Genomic DNA, 27,815 nt, shown 5'->3' with positions numbered 1-27,815 from the left:
GTTCGATCCTAGGTTGAGACGCACTTTTTTATGTGCTAATTTTCATCGGACATTACATACTGTAATACAGTAAGACACCGTTTCTTAGGTCACATGTACCCTACATTTACAAAATTTAGTAACGCTGAACACGTAACACATCTAGTAGATGAAGTGGTGCGAATAAATTCACGCCCATGACCAATGAAAACGAATGTTCGTGCATTTCTAGGATCGTAGTATGTAAGTGCAAATGGTTTCTAGAGGACCCGCTGCAATCGCTGTTGACGATTAAGATGCCAGATACCATACCACCTGGACTACATTTATGAAATAAAAAACACATGCCTCAAACCAGGATCGACCCCCTCGACCTCCTGCATGCTAACCCAAAACTCTATCCACTGCACCATCTGTACAGCACGACTAATATATGCTGATAGAGATAGTTACCTTACATGTGGTTACGGTGTTGCCAGATTGCCACTCTTCAACATTGTTTTTCTGCCGGATATACTCGCAGGACGAACTTTTTTTTTTATTGCTGGCATGTGAGGAGTCGCGCTGCGACGCCCGAGTGCACGAATTTCGCTTCACCCTGTATATATATATATATATATATATATATATATATCATCATCTTGAAGGAGATACCAAGATATAATACATCTCTTACATCAATGTACGCTGTTTGTATGTGTGGCTTTCTTTTTTTTTAAATTGCATTTCAGTGAATCTCTGATCTATTAATTGTATTTTGTGATTGTTATTGGCCATTGCACTCCATGTGGTCTTTACCTGTTACACCTTATTAATTGCAATAGTGTACAAATATTATGAAGTATAACCTATCTGTGCATCAGATCCACAATTTAGAAATCTGTCTTAAATTAAATATAATTTTCAGACGTCTTCTGGAATTCATGGAGCAGCAGAATATGAAACAGCAGGATACACTTAAAGGTATACGAGAAAAAGAAGAAATGAAAGCTGCTGTAATCAATAAATTAGCTCAGCAAATCTACGAAGAAGATGTAAGTAACCTGTAGTAACAACCTTGATGTTCAAATAATAAAGTTCATTGATTGGTTTGATTTCTCCTTCCATGTTCCTCTATTTTATGCTAAACTTCTTACTTCTGCATGAGTATTGTAGTACCTGATTCATATCTGTTTATTTATGCTCCCTCCATTTCACTTATTAACCCTTTGACACAGGAGGGGTAGTTCTTCTAGACCCAGTGCATGAAGCGCCCCTTTTCTGATAGTGTAATGTATGCCCATTAAGCTGCGTTTCCATTTGTGCAGCTATGTATGCAGTATAACCCATGTGTTGATTGCATGTGCAGAGGCAACAGAACACAAGTGAAGAGGCGTACATAAAATAGGTGTGCGAAGGGTGGACACAAGTAAATGCAAGTCTCCTCTCAGACTGGGAGACATGTGTTTATTTGCCTCTCTTTGATTATTGTGCATGTTTCATGGTGTAATGATGTTCACTGTTTGTTGATATGGAGTGGTCAAACTGTTTGTATAAAGATTTGTCACTAATGTACGGGTAAAGTTCCTAAACAAAGCTCTTTCGGTCCATCTGACTTCCTCTACAACAGCCAAACTGACACTGTCTTCATAGGTATCTGCTTACCCAACAGAATTCCCTCCTTTTTCTGGCCATCAATCGCAAGAACTAAAACAGCAGCAACTACTACTTTGGCCACCTCTTTGCTCAACACATTCGTCACTGTCTTCTTGAGCTCACAGTCGGTACAGAACACACAGGTAGAAATGATGTAGACATTACACACAAAGTTGGATCTGATAGTGGCATGCGCATCTGTTGCCTACCATTTGCTTCTCTGCTTGCATAGAGGTATGCCTCAGGCTACGTGATTTTAGAAATGTAAATACAGCTACAGTAAAACCTCGTTAATTCACAGTCATTGGGACACAGAAATTGGACTTCAAATTACGTGATTTTGAATTAACCGCCAATTTGTAATTCAGAAATAATGCACTTGGATAAATTACTGACAAACGTAACCTGATGGAACAAAAGAAAAAGCACAGGATTCAAAGAAGAGGGCAAATTATGCTGGCTCCCCTGTGCAGATGCTGTATCTTTTGGATTACTTTATTGTTTGCATTTTTTAGATGGCTTGTACTTGCACGGAAGTGCCTGATGCCCTTAACACATCGTGGCTTATCGAACTTTCCTATGACGAGGGGGGGGAAGTCTCTCGCTTCTGTGAGCATTGCAACACAGTACAGTGACCCGTACCTTTGTACGATTTCCCGGCTGGCACTTCTCTCTTTTAAAACCGTAAGTCCATCCAGGCTGGACGTTGAAAAAAGCAATGCAGTTTCATCAGCACTGACAATATTGTTCGGTGTGTACAAATTGATTATGTGAGCTTTTTCCCCAACTGTCAGCATCACCGGTGTTCACGGATTCTGCACACTGCCTGCTGTGTGATATTGTGGTGTTTCTTAAAACGCTGAATACAAAAGAATCACGATTTCAGTCGGACTTAGCAAATATGAAACACACTCTAGACATGCCTGAGTGAGTGGAAGTGCAGAAAGCTACCTCTGCATGTTCCAGAAGACGCGTTCTATTATGATGGGGATACATTTTGGTTTTAAATTACTCTGAAAAATACTATTTTTTAAAATGTAAAGGCAGTTTTGAATTAAAAGTCTGAATTTCAGTAATGGGGCTGACATTGTTCTTTGAATTACGAATTATCCGTATTTTGAATTTAACAATTTAAATATCATTAAGAACCATACCCAGCATTTCTGAGAATTAGAGCTTCTTCAAATTAGGCAGGATTTTGAATTAACCAATTTCGAATTATCGAGGTTCTACTGTATATAGCACTTTGTTTCCTGTGGACCAGTATCGTTACCTCTGTCTCTATATGATCATGAATAAATTAAATGCTGGGGTACTCTCTGTCAAGACTGTGGTGACAATGCAGCAAGCTATTTATTTATTTTTAAATTTGTGTGTGACTCACTTTTACTGTGTTCCCTTGTGAGTGTGTGGTCACTCATCTATAAAGTGACCATGACAGCTGTGTGTGATTGGTACCTTGTCACTGTACCAGAGTTCTAATGTGGGGATGCTCTCATCTTACCCCTGTGTACCCAGGTAGTTGTGGGTGGGAATTCTCTCTCAGCTCTTGTGGTGTGAAGCGGTTTCCCATCCAAGGAAACAATGCGGATAAAACAACCCCACTGCACTGGCTTCCAGTCCTTAGCCACATCCTTCCACCAGGTCTACACCGCATGAGCAGTCTTGTCTACGAAGTACATAAAATACAGGCGAATAAATCACTTCCGATTCACCAAGACATCCATTCATTGTCTGAAACAACTGGACATCCTAGTTTAGTTTGTTTTCCATTTTTTAATGTATGTATATGTAGTAAAACTTCAATCAATCAATCAATCAATCAATCAGTCACTCAATCAATCAGTGATCTGCACTTAGGTATGTTGCCCAGGCGGCAGATTCCCTATCAGTTGTTTACATATCTATTTCTTAAAAGTTTTCAAAGAACTTGGAAATTTATCGAACATTTCCCTTGATAAATTATTCCAATCCCTTAGTCCTTGTCCTATAAATTAATATTTGCCCCAATTTGTCCTCTTGAATTCCAACTTTATATTATGATCTTTCCTACGTTTAAAAGCTCCGCTCAAGCTTATTCGTCTGCCAATGTCATTCCACGCCATCTCGCCAAGGACAGCTCAGAACGTACTACTCATTTGTGTATCTTGTCTCCTTACTACCTTGTCTTATCAGCCCAAAGTTTGCAACATTTTTGTAATACTAATCCTTTATAATTGATCATCTTAACCGTAATGGTCAATAGTAAATTGATCCGTATTGACAACCAATATATCATATTAAATACGAATGTCCACTTTGTCAACACTAATATGTTTATTACAATTTCAATACACCGAACATGTTTCAAGAACCAAAGTTCTCTTCTTCAGCAGCTTAAACTACTATTACAAATCTCAGAACTTATTATTATAAACATTTCTTATAGTATTGGGCATATCATGTTTTAGTTATTAATCTTCAAGCAATCATTACTGATCTGCATTATGGCAGTCGCCCTGGTGACAGATTCCCTATTTGTTGTTTTCTTAGCCTTTTCTTAAATGATTGCAAAGAAATTGGAGATTTATTGAACATCTCCCATCATAAGTTATTCCAATCCCTAACTCCCCTCCTATAAACAAATATTAGCCCCAATTTGTCCTCTTGAATTCCATCTTTATCTTCATATTGTGATCTTTCCTACTTTTAAAGACACCACCCCTTGTCTACTAATGTCATCCCATGCCATCTCTCCACTGACAGCTTGGAACATACCACTTATTGCAAGAAATCAGCTTCATTTCCCATATCAAATCGTATTTACAATGAATCAGTAATAGTAAATTTCCACGTTTTTGATACTTATATTTGCATTAAGCAAATCAGTCAATACATGTTTCATTCCATTTGGAACAGCTTCAGCTGTAATACAACACTTAGCTGAAATTACAAAGTATTTATCTTCTTAAGAAAATCTTAATAAGTACCTTGTTTTACTTAAAATCTATGTGAATTTAAAAAATTGAAATAAATTAAAATCAATGTGGATGGTTGAATGGGGTGGTGGAATGAGAGGAAAATGGATTTACTTATTTTAGCCCATTTTAAAACTGTATCTATCCATTGGAATAGATGTTATAAAAGAATGTTTTTGTTTCCAGCACTTTTCACTATGATATATGATATTCTGCTAGTCTACTAATAACATGTTTTTGAAAAATAATTTCCCTTCGTCACTGTTCTATATTTTACAAGGATATTCTCTTCATTTGCTCCTTCCAAGCCAAATGTTGTTTGTTTTAATTTTATAAAAGTGTCTCTTGAATTCAATTAATTCAGGATCTCTGAAGCTTATTGCTGTCTTACTATTATTAACCTCCCCTGCGAACCATGTGACCTTGTCGCAGTGGGGAGGCTTGTGTGTCCCAATGAATCAGATAGCCAAGCCGCAGGTGCAACCATATCAGATGGGTATCTGTTGAGAGACCAGACTAAGGATTGGTTCATCGAAAGGGGGGTAGCAGCCTTTCGTAAGTTGCAAGGGCAGCAGTCTAGATGATTGACTTAAATGGCCTTGTAATAATACTCAACATGCCTTAGCTGTGTTGATACTGCTACGCGGCTGAAAGCAACGGGAAACTACAGCCGTAACTAACTCCTGAGGACATGCAGCTCTCTCTGTATGAATGATGTACAGATGATGGCTTCCTCTCGGGTAAAATATTCTGGAGGTAAACTAGTCCCCCATTCGGATCTCCGGGTGGGGACTACATGAGAGGGGGCAATCATCAGGAAGATGGGTACTGACATTTTGTGATGTTAGAAGTTTGAATCGTTGTGGTAGGTTAGAGAATCTGAAAAGGGAGATGGATAGAATAAAGTTAGATGTAGTTGGTATAAGTGAAGTACGTTGGCAGGAAGAACAGAATAATTGGTCAGGCAACTACTGAATTATCAACACAAAATCAAACAGGGGAAATACAGGAGTTGATTTAATAATGAATAAGAAAATAGGGCAGCAGGTAAGCTACTACGACCAGCATAGTGAAAGAATTATTGTTGTCAAGGTAGACACCAAACCAATGCCCACCACAATAGTGCAGGTCTATATGCCTACTAGTTCAGTGGATGATGAGGAAATCAAAAGAATATATGAAGAGTTAATACAAAATGTAAAAGGTGACAAGAATCTAATTGTGATGGGAGACTGGAATGCAGTAGTAGGCCAAGGAAGAGAAGGTAATACAGTAGGAGAATTCAGATTGGGACAAAGGAACAAGAGAGGAAGTTGTCTGGTTGAATTCTGCACTGATCATAATTTTGTCCTTGCCAATACTTGGTTCAAACACCACAGACGACGTCTGTATACGTGGACGAGACCTGGAGACACTGGAAGGTATCAAATAGACTTAATTATGATTAGGCAGAGATATTCAGAAACCAGGTGTTGGATCGCAAAATTTTCCCAGGAGCAGACGTGGACTCTAACCATAACTTGTTGGTTATGAAATGCCATCTGAAGTTGAAGAAATTGAAGAAGGGAAAGAATGCAAAAAGATGGGATATAGACAAGTTGAAAGAAAAGAGTGTGAGGGATTGTCACAAGAAACATGTTGCACAAGGGCTAAATGAAAAGGCTAAAGAAACACAATAGAGGAAGAGTAGATAGTCATGAAAAACGAAGTCAATAGGGCTGCTGAAGAAATGTTAGGAAGGAAGAAAAGATCAACTAAGAATCAGTGGATAACTCAGGAGATACTAGACCTGATTGATGAACGACGAAAATACAAGAATGTTAGAAATGAAGAGGGCAGAAAAGAATACAGGCGATTAAAGAATCAAGTGGATAGAAAGTGCAAGGTAGCTAAGGAAGAATGGCTGAAGGAGAAGTGCAAGGATGTCGAAGGTTGTATGGTTCTGGGAAAGGTAGATGCTGCGTACAGGAAAATCAAGGAAACCTTTGGAGAAAGGAAATGTAGGTGTATGAATATTAAGAGCTCAGATGGAAAGCCACTTCTAGGGAAAGAAGACAAAGCAGAAAGATGGCAAGAACATATCCAACAATTGTATCAAGGTAAAGATGTAGATAACTTGGTTCTGGAACAAGAAGAGGCTGTTGATGCTGATGAATTGGGAGACCCAATTTTGAGGTCAGAGTTTGACAGAACTGTGAGCGACCTAAATAGGAACAAGGCACCTGGAATTGATGACATTCCCTTTGAATTACTGACTGCCTTAGGAGAAACCAGCATGGCTATGTTATCCCATTTAGTGTGTAAGATGTATGAGACAGGAGAAGTCCCATCCAATTTTTGACAGAATATTGTTATACCTATTGCTGACAGAGGTGCGAAAACTACCGCACCATTAGTTTAGTATCTCATGCCTGCAAAATTTTAACACGTATTATTTGCAGAAGAATGGAAAAACAAGTTGAAGCTGAGTTGGGAGAAGATCAGTTTGGCTTCAGAAGAAATGTAGGAACACGTGAAACAATCCTGACTTTACGTCTGATCTTAGAGGATCGAATCAAGAAGGACAAGCCCACATACATGGCATTCGTAGATCTAGAAAAGGCATTCGATAATGTTGATTGGACCAAGCTATTTAAGATTCTGAAGGTGAATGGGATCAGATACCGAGAACGAAGAATTATCTACAATCTGTATAAAAATCAGTCTGCATTGATAAGAATCGAGGGCTTTGAAAAAGAAGCAGCAATTCAAAAAGGAGTGAGGCAGGGCTGCAGTTTGTCTCCCCTCCTTTTCAATGTTTACATAGAACAGGCAGTAAAGGAAATCAAAGGGGAATTTGGAAAGGGAATCACAATCCAAGGAGAGGAAGTCAAAACCTTGAGATTTGCCGATGATATTGTTATTCTATCTGAGACTGAAGAAGATCTCTAGAAGCTGCTGAATGGTATGGACGAAGTCCTGGGTAAGGAGTGCAAGATGAAAATAAATAAGTCTAAAACAAAAGTAATGAAGTGCAGTCGAATGAAGGCAGGTGATGCTGGAAATATTAAATTAGAAAATGAAGTCTTCTTCTTCTTAAGACATCGTCTCCAAACGGAGATAGACGATCCACACAGCCAGCTCCGATATTGATGTTGCAGCCATGCCATGTGGATTTATTGGAATATCTCTCAGGATCTTTAATGCAGTGGTTTCCTGTTGCCTTCTGCATCCTAATGCTGTTGACCAATTTGGTTCCTCTGCCTTTGGGAACAATTTCTTGTCCCGAGGACAATATAGTGCCCTTACCCATACCCGCTCATCCACTCTCAAAGAGACTGTTGGCACTTGGTACAGGGGATCTCCTTATACCGGGAGATAATCGGTCCCTTCATTCGTTAGCCGCCTGCATATAAAATATTATTTTCATATACAGTCGTTGCTCCCTCTCTACCGCGGGGAAGTGAATGTCAGGATTTCACCGTCATTGAAACAAGGACAAATGGCATTTCCTTGTTTCTCTGGTTCTTTAGAGAAGTAAATGAATATTGTTACTTGGATAGTAAAATAACTAACGATGGCAGAAGGAGGACATAAAATGCAGACTAGCGCAAGCAAGGAAGAGCTTTCTTAAGAAAAGAAATTTGGTCACTTCAAACATTGATATAGGAATTAGAAAGATGTTTTTGAAGACTTTCGTGTGGAGCGTGGCATTGTATGGAAGTGAAACATGGACAATAACTAGCTCAGAAAGAAAGAGAATAGAAGCTTTTGAAATGTGGTGTTACAGAAGAATGCTGAAGATGAGATGGATAGATCGAATCGCGAATGAAGAGATACTGAATCGAATTGGTGAGAGGAGATCGATTTGGCTAAATTTTAATGGAAACAAGAGAGGTCCACCTATTCAATACCATATAATGTTATAAGAAAAATTATAACATTTTATTATACTCGGTACCGGTTTCGATGCTGGTGTGCATCATCATCATCAGCCAAAAAAAAGAAAAATATACATAGACAGAGTTACAATAAACAATGTATAAAGTACATACAAATTTTACAAAACTGGCAAGACCTAATTAAAAACGGGATCCATAAACATTAACCTATGACCTAAACTTAAAAAATAGCACCAACTGTCTTAAAACTGTGAATATACGGCCTCTTGATAAAAGTCCTCTGAATCTAAAAACACATAATATATACGCTCCCAGAGGTGAGTCTCTTATTCACGTAAATTTTTATGACAAGATTTTTTTAAAAAGCCTTTCTTGATATTCTTTTCTTTTTCATTTGCTTCAGGTCCTAGTTTGAACCAAGAACAGTACCCTGGAAACACTGCATCCGCCAAAATTTTTCATTAAAAAGATCTTGTTATCTAATACTTAAAGAAAGCGGCTATGTTAGAGAAGACATATGTTTTATCACCCAAAATAGGAAGTTACGTCTTTTGACTGGTTGTGTTATTTTAATGACAGCCATTTTTAACCAAGAGAAAAATGGTTTCTTAATTCTTGCACTGGTTATTCTGATACTCAGTGAATGTTTAGCAAGTAAATCTTTTGTCCACACATGGTTTAATGTTTTCAGATTCAGAGGACTTTTATCAAGAGGACGTATATTCATAGTTTTAAGACAGTTGGTGCTATTTTTTAAGTTTAGGTCATAGGTTAATGCTTATGGATCCCGTTTTTAATTAGGTCTTGCCAGTTTTGTAAAATTTGTATGTACTTTATACATTGTTTATTGTAACTTTGTCTATGTATATTTTTCTTATTTTTGGCTGATGATGATGCACACCAGCATCGAAACCGGTACCGAGTATAATAAAATGTTATATTCTTATAACATTATGTGGTATTGAATAGGTGGACCTCTCTTGTTTCCATTAGATTCTCGGTTCAATAGGAATAAACATGAAGTTTTTAAACTTGAATTGGCTAAATTCAACGAGAAGAAGAGGTAGGATTTGGTTTTTGAAGGAAGTGTAGGGGGTAAGAACGAGGGGTACACCAAGATATGAAGCAGATTAGAGCAGATGTAGGATGCAATAGTTACATAGAAATGAAAAAGTTAACACAGGATAAGGTGGCATGGAGAGCTGCATCAAGCCAGTCTATGGACTGATGACTCAAACAACAACTATTATTAAAAGAGCTTCCCCAAAAACGCATATCATTACTTCACAAGACGGAAGGCTGCATCAGCCGTCGCTCCTCCAAGGACACAGTAGACTTTGTCAACAACAAGTTTTTGGGGAAGCTCTTTTAATAATAGTAAGACAGCGATCAGCTTCAGGGATCCTGAATTAATTGAATTCAAGCTACACTTTTATAAAATTAAAGCAAACAAGATTCGCCTTGGAAGGAACAGATGAAGAGAACATCCTTGTAAAATATAGACCACTGACAAAGGAAAATTATTTTTCAAAAACATTTTATTAGTAGACTAGCAGAATATCATATATCATAGTGAAACATGCTGGAAACAAAAACATTCTTTTATAACGTATGTTCCAATGAATAGAGTAGTTTTAAAATAGGCTAAAATGAGTAAATCCGTTTCCCTCCCATTTCACCGCCCCATTCAACCATCCACATTGATTTTAATTTTTGAAATTCATATAGATTTTAAGTAAAACAAGGTACTTATTAAGATGTTTTTAAGAAGATAAATACTTTGTAATTTCACCTAAGCATTGTAATACAGCTGAAGATGTTCCAAGTGGAATGAAACATATATTGATTGTTTTGCTTAATGCAAATATAAATATCAAAAAGTTGGAAATTTACTGTTATTGATTCACTGGACATACCGCTTAGTCGAGCAGCTCGTCTCCTTCTTCCCAAGTCTTCCCAGCCCAAACTTTGCAACCTTTTTTTAATGCTACTCTTTAGTCAGAAACCACCCAGAACAAATCGAGCTGCTTTTCTTTGGATTTTTTTCATTTCTTGAATCAAATAATTCTGGTGAGGGTCCCATACACTGGAACTATACTCTAGTTGGGGTCTTACCAGAGACTTATGCCCTCTCCTTTACATCCTTGCCACAACCCCTAAACTCCCTCATAACCAGTGAAACATAATTTTCAAAGCTCTCTTTTTTTTTCATATCTGACCGATGTAAGACATAAGTTATATAGTATTCTGTCTTTTCTTTTCACAGTTGAGAAAGCAAGAGAGAGAAGAGATTCTTCAGGAGCTAAAGGAAGCTGAAGAACGTGATAGGATTGAAAGAGAAGGAAGAGAGGAGATGGAGAAGAGACTGAGACAAAGAATTGAACTTCGTTCAATGGCCAGACAGCAGACTGAAGAGAGACTGGAGAAGTTGAGGCAGGAGGCTGAGCAAGAGCGACAGTACCGGGAGCAGGTAAATAGTACAGCCATTTTATACCCCTCCTCAGTGATCTACCCAGAAATTTTCATCAGTCGGGTGGCACGAATGAGTAGCTGGGCGGGGAATTCTACTTAAAAATGAATATGATAAAATCTCAATTTATCCTCCTCAGGGCATTAACAGTCATATCAGACAGGTAAGCATTAACTGCAAATTGAACTATTATAGTGTTATTATCACGAACAAGACATAAGAATATTTTGAACTGGTGTTTTACTGCTTGTTCATAATCATGTAACCGGGGCTTATCACTCGGTTGCTGTGGAGTGCCATACGGGTTTGTAGCATCATGTGGAATCTAGTGCTCGTATGCGCTAATCCATACACTGTTCCCACACTCCACTACGCAATACTGAAGTTGAACATTTAACCTCTGATGTAATTGATGCAATTTTGCTGTCAATAATAAATATTATTAAATATACAGTTTTACAGTATTTACGTTTAATTTGGAGTACCCAGCGACTCAGATATGTATTAATATTATATAACTAGCATATATCTAGGTTATGTTAGCTGGGTGGTCTGTAAAAAGGTCAGGGCGGTGCGACAGTTAAAAAGGTCCTAGGGAGAACCCTGCTCCTCAATCCTTCCATGGCATACGCCGCCCAATACAGGTAGGGTTGTTAGATGTTCTGCGCTGTATGGGATGTCCCACATGCTGTATGAAACCGGAAAAGCTTTACTCTTATTGTCCCCAACAGGAAAGCGACGAGCTCATCTTTATTGGCAGGATAATCAACTATTTTCTTTCTTATATCATTACCTTAAATCATAAATAAATGGTGGTGTTGATCATTGTTTTAAGAGGAAGTACAACGAGGTAGCTGACTCCCTCTTAACATTAATCAAGAGAAAAAAGGAAGAGGTCCAACTTTTCGAAGAACGAAGGTCACAGTTGATGAAATTCATCATTAACAGACAACACCAATAGTGAAATAATATACTATCACCATATATTACACAAGACAACAGGTATTTATAAATTTAAATGTTCACAATGCAAAACAAGTTATATAGGTCAAACTGGAATAATCTTCATAACATGTTTCCTTGAACACACAAATACAGGGCACCAGGAAATGTTCTCCGCAGCACCTATGTGCTGCTGCACAAGGTGGCGTGAGCAGTTAACTTGGGAGCATGGCTGCTGCCGCTTGTATCAAAACAAAACAAGCATACAACAAACAGTAAACTTTGTACTCATCACAGCAATTCATAACAGATGCTGGAAGTGTTGTCCTTGTGTTTGAAAACAGACTTCAACACGTCTACACATATTGTCGAAGACTTTCACTAAAGCTTCTTGCATTATGGACTGCACATAATTAATTATATTCACTTTAAGTACATCAATCGTTTTTCGTCTTTTAAAAGCGTAGGCCTGCGTGTTCCCGGGATATCGTGAACTGAGCCGGTCGCAGGAAATTTACTTATCAAATCCTGAACGCTGTCCCGGTTTGGACACTTTGAATTAGGAAACCGTGCTTGAAGTCTTAGTTTTACATTTTCTGTAAACCGATCCGCCTTCCCGAAAAACGTAATCCACCCTAAAAAGCTCTCTCTTCCGTTGTAAACATTACCGCTTGTATCCTGTTGCACTATTCCAATAATCTATCTGAACGCTTGCTTAATGCAATACACACTGACAATTTTGATAGCCCACAGCTCACACGCGTGGCCTTCCCTGTTCTGCTATCCTGTTGACCTTGGCGAGTAAGCGTGACAGATATGACACCGTGCCGCCAACTAAACTGCTGATGCTCCCTTACACAGCAGCATGTAGGCACTGCGGAGAACATTTCCTGGCGCCCATTATAATAGATATTCAGTGATGAGTACGCATATGAGTGATTCTTACCATATATTTACCACAATATAGCAAGTCTTAACAGTTCTACACATTATAAATGATGGTACCAAGATGAACATATTTGAAAGAAGTTTATATTGAAATAGAACAGAAATCGAATGCTGATTACAACATAAATGAAATTACAGACAGCACAACTATATTATTAGATGTATTAGTAGTAACATTGCAGAAAAAACAGATGTAGAAAATGTCTCACCGGTAATACGAACCTCCAATCAATAGCCTATTTCCCCTACCATAACATCACTCCTCCCGCTCCCGTGGCACCGCCAACGTTCGTACCTAATCAGCTGTCTTAAATTAGCAGTCACTCAACAGCAAGGCGAGGCAGCACACATTCAAAAGGAACCAGCGGGGAGGAAGTGAGTACTTGACACCTTATCAGAACACATCAACGTTTATAACATCTTTCAGTTTCAAAAAATGTACCGTGTATTATTCCTTTTTATTTCTTCTTTCTTTCTTTCTTTCTTTCTTTCTTTCTTTCTTTCTTTCTTTCTTTCTTTCTTTCTTTCTTTCTTTCCTTCCTTCCTTCTTTCCTTTTAGTCTCCCATAACATGTAATACACCGGAGATACAAGATCTAGAAATTTCATATCGGGGTACAGTTTATAATTTAAGATATTACTAAAATTTATTAGGATCAACCTATTCAATACAATAGAATTTACAAAATTAGGACTTACATCCTATTAAATTAAAATTTGAAGGGACATGTTTCGCCCTTTAAAAGGGCATCATCAGCCTTTTTACACTCATACTTAAAGATAAAAATCAGGATCCTGATTGTCATGGTAAAAAATATAAAATGAGAATGTAAGATTAGAGTGAAATTATACAATGTGAGAAATTGTTATGAGTTCTTAAATAATAATTTACAATTAAAACTTCATTTAAAATGTTTGTGAAGAAAAAATATTTGAAGTTGGTATGATATTACACTAGTGATTTAAAAAATGATTTTATGAATTAGACAAACTAGGCCTTAACCACATAATAACAAGAAGGTCTATGGCTAAAGTTGCCGTATCAAAGTTCGAGTGAAATTCGGCTGGAAGCAACTTGATTTACATGTTGAAGAGAAGGTTAATGGAACTTAGTAGCCGCTTGAGATGACATTGAAATTTTCTTGTTGAAAAGTCGTGATGTTTAACTGTAGTATGGCGCTGTGTAGATTATAAAGTTGGATCCAACTAATCCATTAGTCTTGTTATTTACGTAGTGGGTTCGCGGTCTCCGTAATCTTGTTGAAGGAGTTACAAAGAGTTCATAATTGAATGTTGCCGTATAGACCTTTGTTAACTTGTATACTGATAGTTAAATGGGTACATTCTTACTTGTTGTTGGCTGTAGTTTTGAATATAGACTAACTATTGAAGAATATATGGTGAAGAATCTGTAATGAAAAGAGAATGAAAGATATGAAGTTTAGAGGAAAAAACGGTTATTTAGGCAAAATGATGTATATTCAATTATTTACATTCTCGATTTTTGCAGTATGAACTGGTTGTCTATATGGTCTTGGAACGAGTAAGATTTGAATGTCGTGTATTGTATCTGTGTGGAACTGAGGGAGGAGGTGTGTAATGGAGGGAAGGAAATGGGCGGGGCGTTGAGCTTGTGCGCTATTGGCTGTTGAAGATGTGGAATTGAGGAAGAGGGGTGTGATGGAGAAGAGGAGGTGGACGGAGGGTTGAGCTTACGGGCTATTGGTTGTGGAAGATTAGCAGGGGCGGGGACGGAGGGAGTTACCTTTAAGGGGAAGTTGGGATCTTTATTGGAAGTTAGTTTAAGATTTTTAAGGATTTTATTTAAATTTAGATTTAAAGATTGTAATAAATTGGGTAAAGTCTCGTATAAGGGATTTCTTATTTCAACGTGATCATTAAGATTTAGGTCTTTGTTGTAATGTTGATCCAGATATATGTAAATGTTTTCTCGTTCACACTCGTTGACTGACCGACTGAGGCCTCTTCATCTAGTAGACTTCTTCACTGTACTGCTTCCGTTTAAATAATGACTGTTCACTTATCCATTTTGACTTCTTCACTGTACTGCTTCCGTTTAAATAATGACTGACGCTACAATATGCACCCACCTTTTATAGACGTTGGTTGACACAGCTACGCAATCTCCAGAAATAACAATGACATACTCCCACAACGCCTCAAACTGTTGCATGTAATGGTGAAATCCCCTGGGGCGGCCAACTCTCTGAGCGAAATTCTAAAAGCTCACGATGACGTAGCCATGACGTGGCGATGACTTGGCAGAATCGCCAGTATAGTACAATATAACAACGTCACATCCAACATCTGATACATCGAAACTCTCACTGTACAGGTATTTAATGTTAATCTACATATACGTATATATGCATACACTCAATTATAAATAATAATTATAACAAAATAATAGTAATCTCATAGATAAAATAAGAATAATGTGGAAATAATAATAATAATAATAATAATAATAATAATAATAACAATAATAATAATAATTATTATTATAATATCTTGTAACGGGATTTGAACCGTTACAACACGTCACTTACAATTATGTTTAAAGTTATCACAGGAATGTTCAAAATCTAAGTGATTTGCATGCGTTTCATGTGTGGATTAGCATCCGTTTTCTGAATAAACTTTAATTTTTCATCATTTGTAAACTGTCCAGCTTTCTTCTTCTCCATAACTGAATGTCTTGCAAACCATTATGCATAAGTACAGTAGACCTAATTTATGTACGTTTTCACACAATTCACTTACGAACATGAAATTAAGCACAAACACGTCAGCTGTATATGTACATACAGTAGGCCTAAATTTATGAAAGTTGTTTCATAATTCACTTATGAACGTAAAATTAAGCATCAACACATCACATGACGTTACTATCTACGATCTAAACAAACACACGCCCACAACAAAGACTGGCTTGAGACTAATGCTCCCTGCAGCTGTAGGCCGACATGCTAGGGCCATGAAATTAAGTTCTCTACCAAATCCTTACCCAGGCTAGTCGTCGCTGGTACAACATGTGCGCAACTTGGCCTGGAATGCTAATTTAAATTTCTGATGGTGGGAGTTACGAACGCACTAAAGAGTGACATAAATGTGCTATTCAGGTTTCCTTAGCATGTATTTAATAGGACATGGACTGGGACTTTGGAAGGTATCAGCAAGCGAAAGGGAAAGGCTACAAAGGGCTTGAATGTGGGACTTCCTAGGCCACATTAACCTAACATCTTTGGGGTGGGTAGAGAGCAAAAGTTGAAGAAAGTAAGTTGAATAGGAGAGGTGAAAGTGAAGAGCCTGCCACAAGCAAGTGGAAACAAATGTCACATTCAGCTAGAGCCGTAGGGTCATCTCTGCACGGTCCCATGCTGAGAGTTCCTTGGGAACCCCCTTTTAGTCGCGTCTTACACATGCAGGGCATTCTGTGGATGTATTTACACCCCCACCCACTGGGGGATATACTGTAGTTTAGATAATATAGTATCTTACATATAAGCATCACTTTGAGGATAAAATTACAAAAAAATACTACAATATATTACTCAGAATGTGTCTCAGAATACAGTCTTCGTCTACACATTTATGGAAGAGTTTTAGTCTTATGTGTTTATGAGTGGACAACACAGAAGAAATAAGATAGAACCAACTGCAGGATTAGAACGCAATAACACATTAAACTACCATGTTAATCATCATCAGTGGGTAGATACATGAAAGGAGCCTCACTGAAGATTGCGATGCTAAACAATCAAGATAAGAAGAACAATTGGGTGTACCCTGCACAGCATCAGAAAATGACTCAAAATGACCTGACAGCTGATGTTTCACCTCCAAATCAACTAAAACCATGGGCCTTTGTCAAGGCACTTGTAGTTATATCCATAAACACTATCCAGCCAGAAAAAAGGTCTACTAGCAGACTTGTGCTATCACTATAACTGTGATATAATTGTTGTTTAAGAAATCCTGAAAGAGCCATCAGGACAGAAACTGAGCATCAGATGCATGAGATTCTCGAAAGGCTACATGATAAAGATGGTACTGCCATATTCTTTAAGATTGGCTTAAATAATATCACATCTGCTGCTTTGTCAGAGGGAAACAACACCAAAATTCTCACTATCAAAACAACACATTTCTCTATAACATCTGTTTATAAGCCCCATGAAGAGAATTTTGTGTTTAAGGAACCTACTACAGTAAAAACTCGATAATTAGAAGTGATTGGAACCAAACAAATCGGACTTTGAATTACATAACTTCGAATTAAACAAATTTCTGAGTAACAAAAAATATTGAGAATATGTTAGTGTTGTATTCACGATTTGAACCCAGATACCTCCGATCCTCAAGACGAATAGAGAAGAAATTGTAAGAAAGAAGCAGTAAAAATTAGGTGTACTATACAGAGACTTCCTGAATGTTTAGAATACATTATTTTGATTGCTTTTTCGTAACTACGAAACGATAAACTGAAGCAACAAAACTATTGTTAATCACCTGCTATTGGCAGAAAGGATGTGCAATTGTAGTGAATTCCTTTAGACAATTGGAAACAATTCACAGGCAGTGTCTATAATCACGAAAAGAATACAGTAATGAAATGTGGACGCAACAAAAACTTTGAAATTGACGAGTTATGCATGGTTGACAGGCCAGAAATTGGATTAAGTGCTTTATACACTGAGCGGCACGAAGAACTCAACACTTCAATTTCTTTCAAAAACTGAACTTTATTCTAAATTTAGGATATTTTTATGACACTAATCCACCATCTTATGATGGAATATTATGGTACGGTCCCATCTAACGGTCTAACAATGAAAAGAAAAGACGATTATAAACAAATTGAACCAATTAAGCGAGAGATGCACATTTCAAGGAAATTTTGAGTAAGCTCATAAAGGTAATGCACTCTGTTTTAATGTTACACACTTCACACTTTCACTTCACGTACCTCGGAGACTATCTCGGGGACCTCTGTTCGCATCTTCAAAAGCGTGTATTGCCACCTCTTGCAGCAATGACGGCATTCAACCTTTCAGGCATGCTCTTGATTAATGCGGTAATGTCCTGTTGAGTAATCATCTCCCATTTTTCCAGGAGGGCGTTCCATAGGTCCTGTAGGGTCTCTGGATAGCGCTGACGGACTCTTCTCCCCAGCTCGTCCCAAACATGCTCAATGGGATTCAAATCGGGGCTTCAAGCAGGCCAAACCATAGCATGAATCTCTGTTTCATTCAAGAACTGTTGCAAAATTCTCGCAACATGTGGGCGTGCATTGTCGTGCATTAGTGTAAAACGGAGCGAAAGGCACAACATGCTCCAGAAGGATTTCCTCCACATACCGATGTGCGGTCAGGCTCCCATGCTCCACGAAGACTAAATCCGTCCTTGCAGCTGTATTGATTCCTGCCCACACCATCACAGAACCACCGTGAAAAGGCGTCCTGCATGAGAATGTGCAAGGGGAATACCTTTTCCCTGGCCTTCTCCAGACCCTCTCTCTTCCGTCAGGTGATCAGAGGCCAAATCGTGACTCGTCGGTGAACAACACTTGATCCCATTGTTGTACTGTCCAGCCAAGATGTTCCCTTGCGAAACGCAGTCGAGCTGCGCGATGTTCTCTGGTGAGTTCCGGTCCTGTAGCAGGTCTTCTGGACTGAAGATTGGCTTCCTCCAGTCTTCTTCGAATGGTTCTCTCACTAACATTGACCCCTCGAACTTGGTGGAGTCGATTTCGTGCTTCAATAGCGGTGGTGTAACGATTGCGGAGAACTTGAAGTTGTAAGAAGCGGTCATCTTTCTCCGATGTTGCTCTTCTCGGGCCTGATCATGGTCTCCTTGCAAAGCCTCCAGTTTCCCTGTACCTTCGTACGGTTCTGGAAATTGTAGAAGGTGTTGTACTCAATACTTCTGCAACGTAATGCATGCTGCGAACATCTTCCACCAAAGCAAGAGCTTTTGCAGCTTGTTCAGGGCTTAACGGCATGTTTGCTCCAGAAAGCTGATTAAGAGAATCACAGAAAGATCCTACAAACACGTGTGATTGAAAGGGAAACAATTAAAGGTACAACAATAAGCGCTACAAGAGCGGGAAAACATTATTGGCTCACATCCAGCGATGTGTTTTCCAGGTTGCGCGGGAAAAAACAATTGAGGCTAGTGCAATAAACAATCAACACTTCATTGTTTACCCGCAAAGCAATGCCAATAGCATACCCCGTCTAAAAACAATGGTTGAAGTGCTTCATTTCGATTAAATAGATAATTACACATCATTTATTGGGTGTTGCGTTTTTCGTGCTGCTCAGTGTATTTAATATTTACGAAGAAAAATAAACCCTGCAGTTATCTATGGTATGAAGTACTCGCATGTGATTACAATTGAGGAGTTACCTGACGGTGAGATAGCGGCCCTGGTCTAGAAAGCCAAGAATAACGGATGAAAGGGTAAGTTGATTATAGTCCAGAATGCAATCATAATTATTTACATCCTGATACAATGCACACACGATATTCTACTTGACTTTGTTTGAAACCACCAATATCTTGATGTTCAAAACACATGAAAACAAATGAAAACACAAACTATGTATGCGAGGGTGGCCAATATAAAGTTATTCTAACATGGTAGCCAACATAGAAATTAAGTTCCAGTAATAACACATTTCAACATCTTCCTCATTAGGCAAATACTGAAAACAATGTCATTCTTTCCTGAAATACAAGTCAATAGTGTGCTGCTTAAGTGCACTTCTGTAAGTTGTTGAAATAAAATCTTCTGTTATATCCATTGCATTCACAACATTTTCTGGGGCATTGCTGGTAGAGATGACATTGTCCAGAATCAATAAGGCTGTCATTGCGTCTTTAGTCAGCAGGCGCATGAGAAGAGACCAGTTTCCGATATTTCGTCTGCTTGCGATTCCATTTCCTTTAGCTTACACAGCTCAGTTGCGTCATAAGAGATACTATCTGTTACTGGTACAGTAAAACCTCGATTCTCCATTTTTGGAGGGACCATGGGAAATAAGTACAACACGGGAAAATGGAAAATCCGGGAATTAATGAACCATCAACAATTTGGCTAAATGTCACAAAAATGAAATATGTATTATTATCATCTTACAAACACTCCTAAACCAAGCCAAACTACAGTCCCAATGGACCTTCCGCCTACCAAGCGACCGCTGCTCATCCCGAAAGTCTGCAGATTACGAGGTGATACATGGTTAGTGTGACGAATCTTCTCAGCCATTATTCCTGGCTCTCTAGACCGAGGTCGCTACTCACAATTTGATAGTTCCTCAATTAAAGGTAATCGTAGAATGAGTGAACCTGGAACCAGCCCTCATATACAGATAAAAATGCATGACCTGGCTGGGAATCGAACTCGGGCCCTCCAGGTGAGAGGCAGGCAAATTAGATGGCGGGGCCGACTTCAAATACCACTTCGAATACCACCCGCACTGTTTTTTTTTTTTTTTTTTTTTTTTTAGAAATATCGCCTACAAAATTGGGTGCGGGTCTTATTGAAAATTTTGGGAAATTTATCTTTCCGAATGATAAATGTATATGCTACTTCCGCACTTGGCGACAGTCACACACGTTCTCGGAGTATCAACATGAATTCCACAAAGCATTTGCGATCTTTTACTGCGAGTGAGAAACTGAAAGTAGTTTGGGAAGCCAAAATTATTGGAAATCGTGCCGCTGATAGGAAATACAATATTGACGAGTCGTGTATTTGCGATTGGAGATAGAAGAAAAATGTGCTATTAACATGTAGCGTGGACTGAGTGTACAGTTTCCAGAAATTTAAAAAAATTTATAAATATGTGACAGAGAGGCTGGAATTGGGATATGGTGTGTCAACTGAAATGTGTCAGCTAAAGGCATTAGAGATCGCAAAGGAACTTTCATCGGAAGGGTTTAAGGCAAGCCAAGGATGGGTTTGTAATTTTTATAAAAGAAATGGGTTGAGCGTACGAAGGTGTACCTCAATTTCACAGCATCTTCCTGGTGACTACAATGAGAAGTTATTGTCGTTTCAGCATCACATAATTCGGTGGTGGAAGGAAAATGCATATTTGCTTTCCCAAATTGGCAATGCAGATCAGACGCCAGTCTACTTTGAAATGCCAGTGGACAGGACTGTGAATGTTAAGGGTGCGAAGTGTTACCATTAGAACAGGTGGTAATGAAAAGCAACGGTGTACGGTAATGTTGTGTATTCTCGCCGACGGAACTAAATTGCCGCCGTACATTGTTCTCACGCGAAAGACGCTTCCTAAAAATCTACCTGCTGGGGTAATCGTCAGATCTCAGAACTCCGGCTGTATGGACAGTTCACGTGTGGAAGACTGAGTAAAGTGTGTCTAGCAACGTCGCCCTTGTGCATTATTGGGACAAAGGAACTTGCTTGTTCTCGACATTTACCGTGGCCACACAACAGACGCTGTGTGAAGAAATACCGTATATCAAGGATGGGAAAACCGACCTAGCAGTCATTCCAGGTGGGATGATGTCTATGCTACAGCCGCTGGATGTCTGCGTGAACCGTCGATTTAAAGCAGCCTTGAAACAGCTCTATACAGAATGGACGGCGACTGATAATCACACACTGATGCCAACTGGTCGCATTCAGCACCCGGAAGTTCAGCTGCTGTGTTTGTGGATTTTGACAGCATGGAATCGTATCCCTCAGAGCTTCAGGAAATGTAGCATTTCTAATGTATGGATGGCAACGATGATGACATTTTGTGGGAAGGTGGGAAAGTTCTGAAGTTGGTACTGATGATGATGATGATGATGAATGTACTTGTTGGATATCATTCTGGAAATGTTTGTTTACTTTTATTTGTATTTTCTAATCATTTGATGTGTGTGAGTAAAGATTGTAAATAATTTTGACTTCACTTTTTTTTAAATTTTGTCCTTTCAAAATAAGGGTGCGGGTCTTATTCGGTGGCGGGTGGTATTCGAGATTATGCGGTAATTGATTTACATAAGAGTGCTTAGAATGGATTATAAATACTGCGACAGTTTACTATTTATTTACGTTGCCATTTTAGTTACATGAGGAATGGCTATGAGAAAACAGTTGAAATGACATGAAAGCTAACCTAAGTCATACGTTAGATATGGGTCAAATTTAATACGTAATATGGCAATATATGCTCCAAGGTCAGCCTAGGTCAGTGACAGGATACAAATCATCAGTCGCAGCAACACGTACATAGATCACAGTGAGTAACTTTCCTATGCAGAGGCGAAGACAGTACCCGGAAATAACGAGTAATTTTATTCTTATCATATGACACTTCACATATTATTTCATGTATAGATGAAAGAAGGTCAACATATATTCAGTGGCATACTGTATATTAGACTATGAAGGGCAAATACTACAAACTGAGGTGGGAAATTTGCGAGAATCTGATCTTTAAAATACTTCTCAAAACAATCACCATCCATTTCATCACGAGCGTCAGCAGTGCTTTTCTTACACAAAAATACAACTTCCCATTCGGTACAAATCTGTGCTCGTTACCTGCATGCACTAACGAAAATCATGGCCCACGACCAGGAGGTGCCCTTAAATCATTGGAAAGTACCACTAAAAATGCCTTCCGTGGACTGTTTATGGACTTGTCAACCCTCACCTTTTGCATTGTTATGCCGGTTAACGTTAAAATTGAATAATTGAAAAAGTGGTTCAACCTATTCAATACATAAGAGAAAGAAATGTAGTGATTACATTCTTATTTAATAGTAATTAGAATTGGGACTGGTTTCGACCATAGTCCAGGTCATCGTCAGCCATCAAAACATAAAAAACATGAAAAACAATGCATATGAAAAAGAAAAAGATTAAGTGAACTCTGGATCGGTATAAGAGGCAATATAAAATGATGATGGGGGTAGAAACTGTGAGTCACTTAAAAGAAAACAGTGCGTAATTTTATTAATGGTAGTACGGCACACGCAATGATACGCAAAGTCTCACAATGTTTATGAACAGCGGAGAACGGTCAAATGGGTCAGTTTTTACACACCGTCAGGCACAAAGTCACAACACTATCTTTAAATTGTTATGCCGGTCTTAACAAATGATTCATTTGTGTAAACAATATTTGGCCGGTAAGGTTCTGTCACCTAAGATGCAATATTGTGTGAATATGGTCAAGGCATTCTCGCTCTTCATGATGTATGTGCTGCGGGTCAGTATATCTTCAAAAATATTATCACATAGGAGGTTTTGTCCCGGCAATGACGATTTGTATTTTAATTCTGGAATTTCTTAACTTGTGATAAATACCTATGGTGCCAAGACACAACATCTTCTCTTTCATTCAGCAGGGGTTTGTTTCTCCTCCGTTCATAAGTAAAATCAATTTCTTTAAGTAGGATGTGGAATGTTGATCTTTTAAAATCTTGGAGATCTGGATCTCTGTTGACAGCCAACAGAACAGAGTTTGGTGTTGGTGGTCGATTATTAATGAAAAGCTTCTGTCTATGTTACCTAGGAGCAGTACCATTATGCGAGGAACACTATGGATCTGGGTGTTGCTTCTGATAAGTGTCGTGTGTATTCCACCAAGGCGGGGTGCTCGGTTGCATAGACAAGTATCTAGCGAGAGTAAATGCTGAGCGCTATGCTCGAATGTGTTAGTCCCACTGTGTTCAGAATGGGTCTTCTTCACTTAAGAGTAGTTAGTACCAGTATATGAGGAACACCCTGAGTCTACGTTGCCTGTAGTCAGTACTCCTATGCGAGAAACACCACGGATTTGGCCGCCTATGATTAGTACCACTTGTGAAGAAAACCATTGGTTTGCATGGCCCGAGAGTAGTACCTGTCATATCCTAAGGATATTGGCAAGTTGGGGACTGGAAAGGGTTCTAAAATGCACTCAAACTCTGTAATAAAAACACCAAGTTAAGGTGGCTTAATACCAAGAATCACTATATTGAATTACCCAAATTATTTCACTGTACAAGTATATACATTTATATACAACTCTTGAATGTTAATTTGATCTTGAGTTTAGGGAACTTCCTATTCTACACAATATCTTGTCTAGCTAATGAGTCCTTGGTTCCCTAGTTAGTCTAGTTATTACTAGGTAATACTTATCTTCCGAGAGGAGGAAGTCTTCCACGACGTCTTATTTCTTGAAGCTTAATTTCACTTTCACAAGTTAACACACGCTGGTTCACTGGTTCCCTTCACCACTTAGTTCCCAAGAGATGCAGTCCTGTTACTTCTATGTGCTACTGTCCTTGTGGTTCCCTTAGTGTTGACCTCACAGGATATGCTGGAACCTGCCGCTCCTTGGTTACCTCTTCCCAACTATCCAGTCCAATCTCGTACAGTTCTGATCCCTGCTCAATTCTGTGGTAGGATACTCTAAGCCCTTAAATGATGCCTTCTCTTGAGTCTCCTCCGTGTAGTTTTGCGACTATTAAGTGGGCTCCTCCAGAGACCTTCACTCGTATTAATGAACAGTCAAAGTCTTTTACCGCTCTCCCTTTAAGTTCTTGCTAGCAGTAGAGATTATGTGCTCCAACTGCTTAACAAGATTCCTGTACGTTTCCCTGGTCGCGTGTTATTTCTCAAGGACTTCCCGTTTATAGTAGTGGTTTTACAAGTCCGCTAATGCGTTCTCTTTTACCCCAACACTCTATTAATTGAGTGTTTAGACTTTCTGGCACAATGCCTAAAAATACTTATTACCGATACTGGTAATTCTGACTTCGAACCTTACTCAAGTTCTGTTCGCGACCTGACCGGCTTATTGTCCCCACCAGACTTTCAGCCTAACTTCCCAACTACCTCTTCTGACTGTGAGCTATGAACTAACTGATCACCTCACTGTGTTCTCCCTTAAGTTGATTTCGTATTTTGCTGTTGCTATGCTCTGCCGAACTTTGAACCCTGTGTACTTCTGATTTGTCTTATTCTCATTGGCTAGCAACATCCCTTCCCTGAGGAAATTCTAAACCTTCTCAATTGTTCTAGAAGGACGGACATCGGAAGTTTCCTTAGGCTACGTGCGCTTTAAGCCGTGCCCTGTCATCCTTTGACCGTGTACATACTATGATAAGGAATGACATATATCCTATGTTTGTTCAAACATTTCACCATTGCCTGAACGGCTGCGACTGCTCAGAACTGCATCTCCTTGATAATTCCCAATGCATATTTCATTTTATTTTTCTTACACATATAATTATTTTTACCTTGACACCTTGGAGTTGTATTTCATTTTCTGACATTGAAGGTTCTTGTGTCTACTTTACTCCTGTATTGTGAGGTCGCGGTTCGAATTTATTTTCGAACCGCTCGCTCACGAATTATGAATGCGGGAGTGCCTGATCAGCAATACGACATACCACTATATGAGGAATGCCATGGGTTTGTGTTGCCTGTGGGCGTTACTGTAATGTGTGTGATACACCGTAGGTCTACATTGCCTATGATTAGTACGACTATGTGAGCGACACCATCAGTATATGTGGACTGTGATTAGTTCCACCAAGTGAGGAACACCCTGGGAATACCGGCGCCTGTGATTAGTACCACCATGCAAGAAACACCACGAGTCTGCGTTACCTGTACTTAGTACCACTATAGGAGGAACACCATGGTTCTGCTTTACCAGTGATTAGTACCATTATGAGTGATCTGGATTTTGACCCCCTTTAGATAATACGTATCACCACATTAATTAAGACATTGTAGTTGGATCCGTTGATTATTTTTGTTTCACGATCATTTTTTCATCACCATTCGTTTTAGATTCTAGTCAGTGGATACATTTTGAGGTTTTAATTTTTATTTCATTTACCTCGTACCATTAGGGGCCGATGCCCTAGCTGTAAGACCCCTTTAAACAACAAACATCATTTAAGTAACGAACGTAGGTTTTTGTGGCTTGTGAAGAAAACCTTTGGCCTGCATTGCCTAAGAGTAGTACCATTATATGAGGAACACCATGTAGGGTTGGGCACTATGTCCCTGTTTTGGCACACTGTGCTGGTGCATAGTTATGTTCCGCTGTTCCAGAACACGGAGCGTCAGTTTTTCCGAAACATTCTCAAGCGAAACCAAGACAGTGACTCGCTGTCCCGTCAGAAGCGCCACTATGCACTGCACTTCACCTACTAGCTGACTGTCGATACCAGCAGTGTGCCGCCATGTGCTGTAGTGTTCCATGTTCTGTCGTATCCTTCTTGTTCTGTGAGTTCCGTTGCACCAGCAACTGGCCTTTGGTACATGCACATAACTTAATGCGTTCTGTTTTGTAAGAGTGTTTTCATTGAAGTCTAGTAATATATACCATACGAAAGACGGTAAACTTTAATGTCGCACCGGAGTTCTATTTACGACTTTTTCACTAGAATAAAACTGGACAGAGTGACATGCAATTTATGTTCTATTTTGTCTGCAAAGGGAGACATTTGAAACTTAAGCATCCTACAATTTTTATTTTTGTGTTTGTTGTATAGACCTAGTTTTATTTTTAATCTCCTGTTCCGCTTGTATATAGTGTTTAATTTTTATCTTTGTGTTTTGCTTGTATGGGTTATTTTTTTATTTTTGTGTTCCGCTTGTATAATGTGTATGTAAATAGAGTACTGACGGATGTTTCTTCAACTGTGAGAGTATATTTTTAATTGGTGAAAATAACATTGTGACATTTGTAAACACATTTATTGCCAGTGTAATTGTGACAGGTGTATTTCAGAATGAATGAAAACATTCTTATCCTAAAAACAACATTTATACATTATTTTCTGGGTGCCTATTTCAGAGTTCCGACTGCTTTTTCACCTGCCGTGAAGTTTTATCCTGGCTCTAATTACTCGCAATATGGGCTGATACATTCAGCTGGTGAAAATATCTTTGGATTAGTTACTTTTAAACACCTGTACTGCACTTTTAACCATGTTATGTGTATTTCATATTGACCGAAAAAATCTTCACCTAAAATCAGCCTTTAAATGTTATTATTGGGCACGAATTTCAGTGTTTCGACTGTACCTTCATGTTCCGTGCAGCTTTACACTGGGCGTAACTACACACAGCACGCCCGGTACAGCAGCACATTCCTGCTGAAGTGGATCATGTCATGTTGCCTCACAGAGTTGTCTCTACTGTGCAGTTACAGTCCCGTGCCCCATGTGCCAGCACACTGTACCGAAACACTGCACCTCAAGCTCCTAATGTTCTGGAACAACTGACTGTTCCGGTCTGTCCAACCCCAATGCCATGGGTTTGTTTTGTTAACAAACATCATCATCATCATCATCATCATCATCATCATGTTAAGATGACTCCTTAATGAGTATTAAAGCTCACCCTTGTGATGAAGATGGGAAGCAGAAACAAGCTTCTCTGGCGCTGAGAAGAACTGGGATTGATGAGGAGAGAGCCTCTCTGTTTTAGTACAGCATTGTGTGAAGATTTTCCTTGTCCCTTTGTGTTATCATGTTTGTCCTTGTCCCGTCTTCCTACTGCTCCTTCTTCCCACACTAACTTGTTATAGTGTTTCTTCCATTACCAGGTGTATGCACAAGTCTTTTCTGGTTTAACTAAGAGATGGTGCCAGCGAACAGTACGCTCTAGTAGACCACAAAAGTGCAAAGACGAGCAGTTGCAGGCGTTAATGAATGATGACCCAACTCAACCTCAACAGCAATTGGCACAAGCATTAAATGTGTCACAGGAAACAATCATCAGGCGTGTATGAGCAATAGGAAAGATCAGTAAACTCGGTAAATAGGTCCCACACAATTTGAATGAACAGCAACTGGAAAATCGCAGTCACTTGTGAAATGCTGCTTCAACGCCACGGAAGAAAATCATTTCTGTACCGAATTGCGATGGGTAATGAAAAATAGATTTAATTTGAAAAGTGAAGTGGAGAACGTGGCTGTCGCCTGGCGAAGCCGGTCATTC

General features: G+C 38.9%; 1 protein-coding gene across 1 annotated transcript in view; it reads left to right on the top strand.

Annotated features, from left to right (window-relative positions):
- Positions 1-27,815, top strand: part of LOC136861115 (meiosis-specific nuclear structural protein 1) — a 162,240-nt gene that overhangs the window by 117,617 nt on the left and 16,808 nt on the right. The window contains exons 7-8 of the mRNA XM_068228024.1: positions 887-1,013; positions 10,719-10,922. Coding sequence (XP_068084125.1) covers positions 887-1,013; positions 10,719-10,922 — 331 coding nt within the window. The remainder of the gene's footprint in view (positions 1-886; positions 1,014-10,718; positions 10,923-27,815) is intronic.

Source organism: Anabrus simplex, chromosome 1 (assembly GCF_040414725.1).
Source record: "Anabrus simplex isolate iqAnaSimp1 chromosome 1, ASM4041472v1, whole genome shotgun sequence".
NCBI classification, from domain to species: Eukaryota; Metazoa; Arthropoda; class Insecta; order Orthoptera; family Tettigoniidae; genus Anabrus; species Anabrus simplex.
Note: the sequence above shows the minus strand (reverse complement) of the source record. Positions and strands in the feature narration are given on the sequence as shown.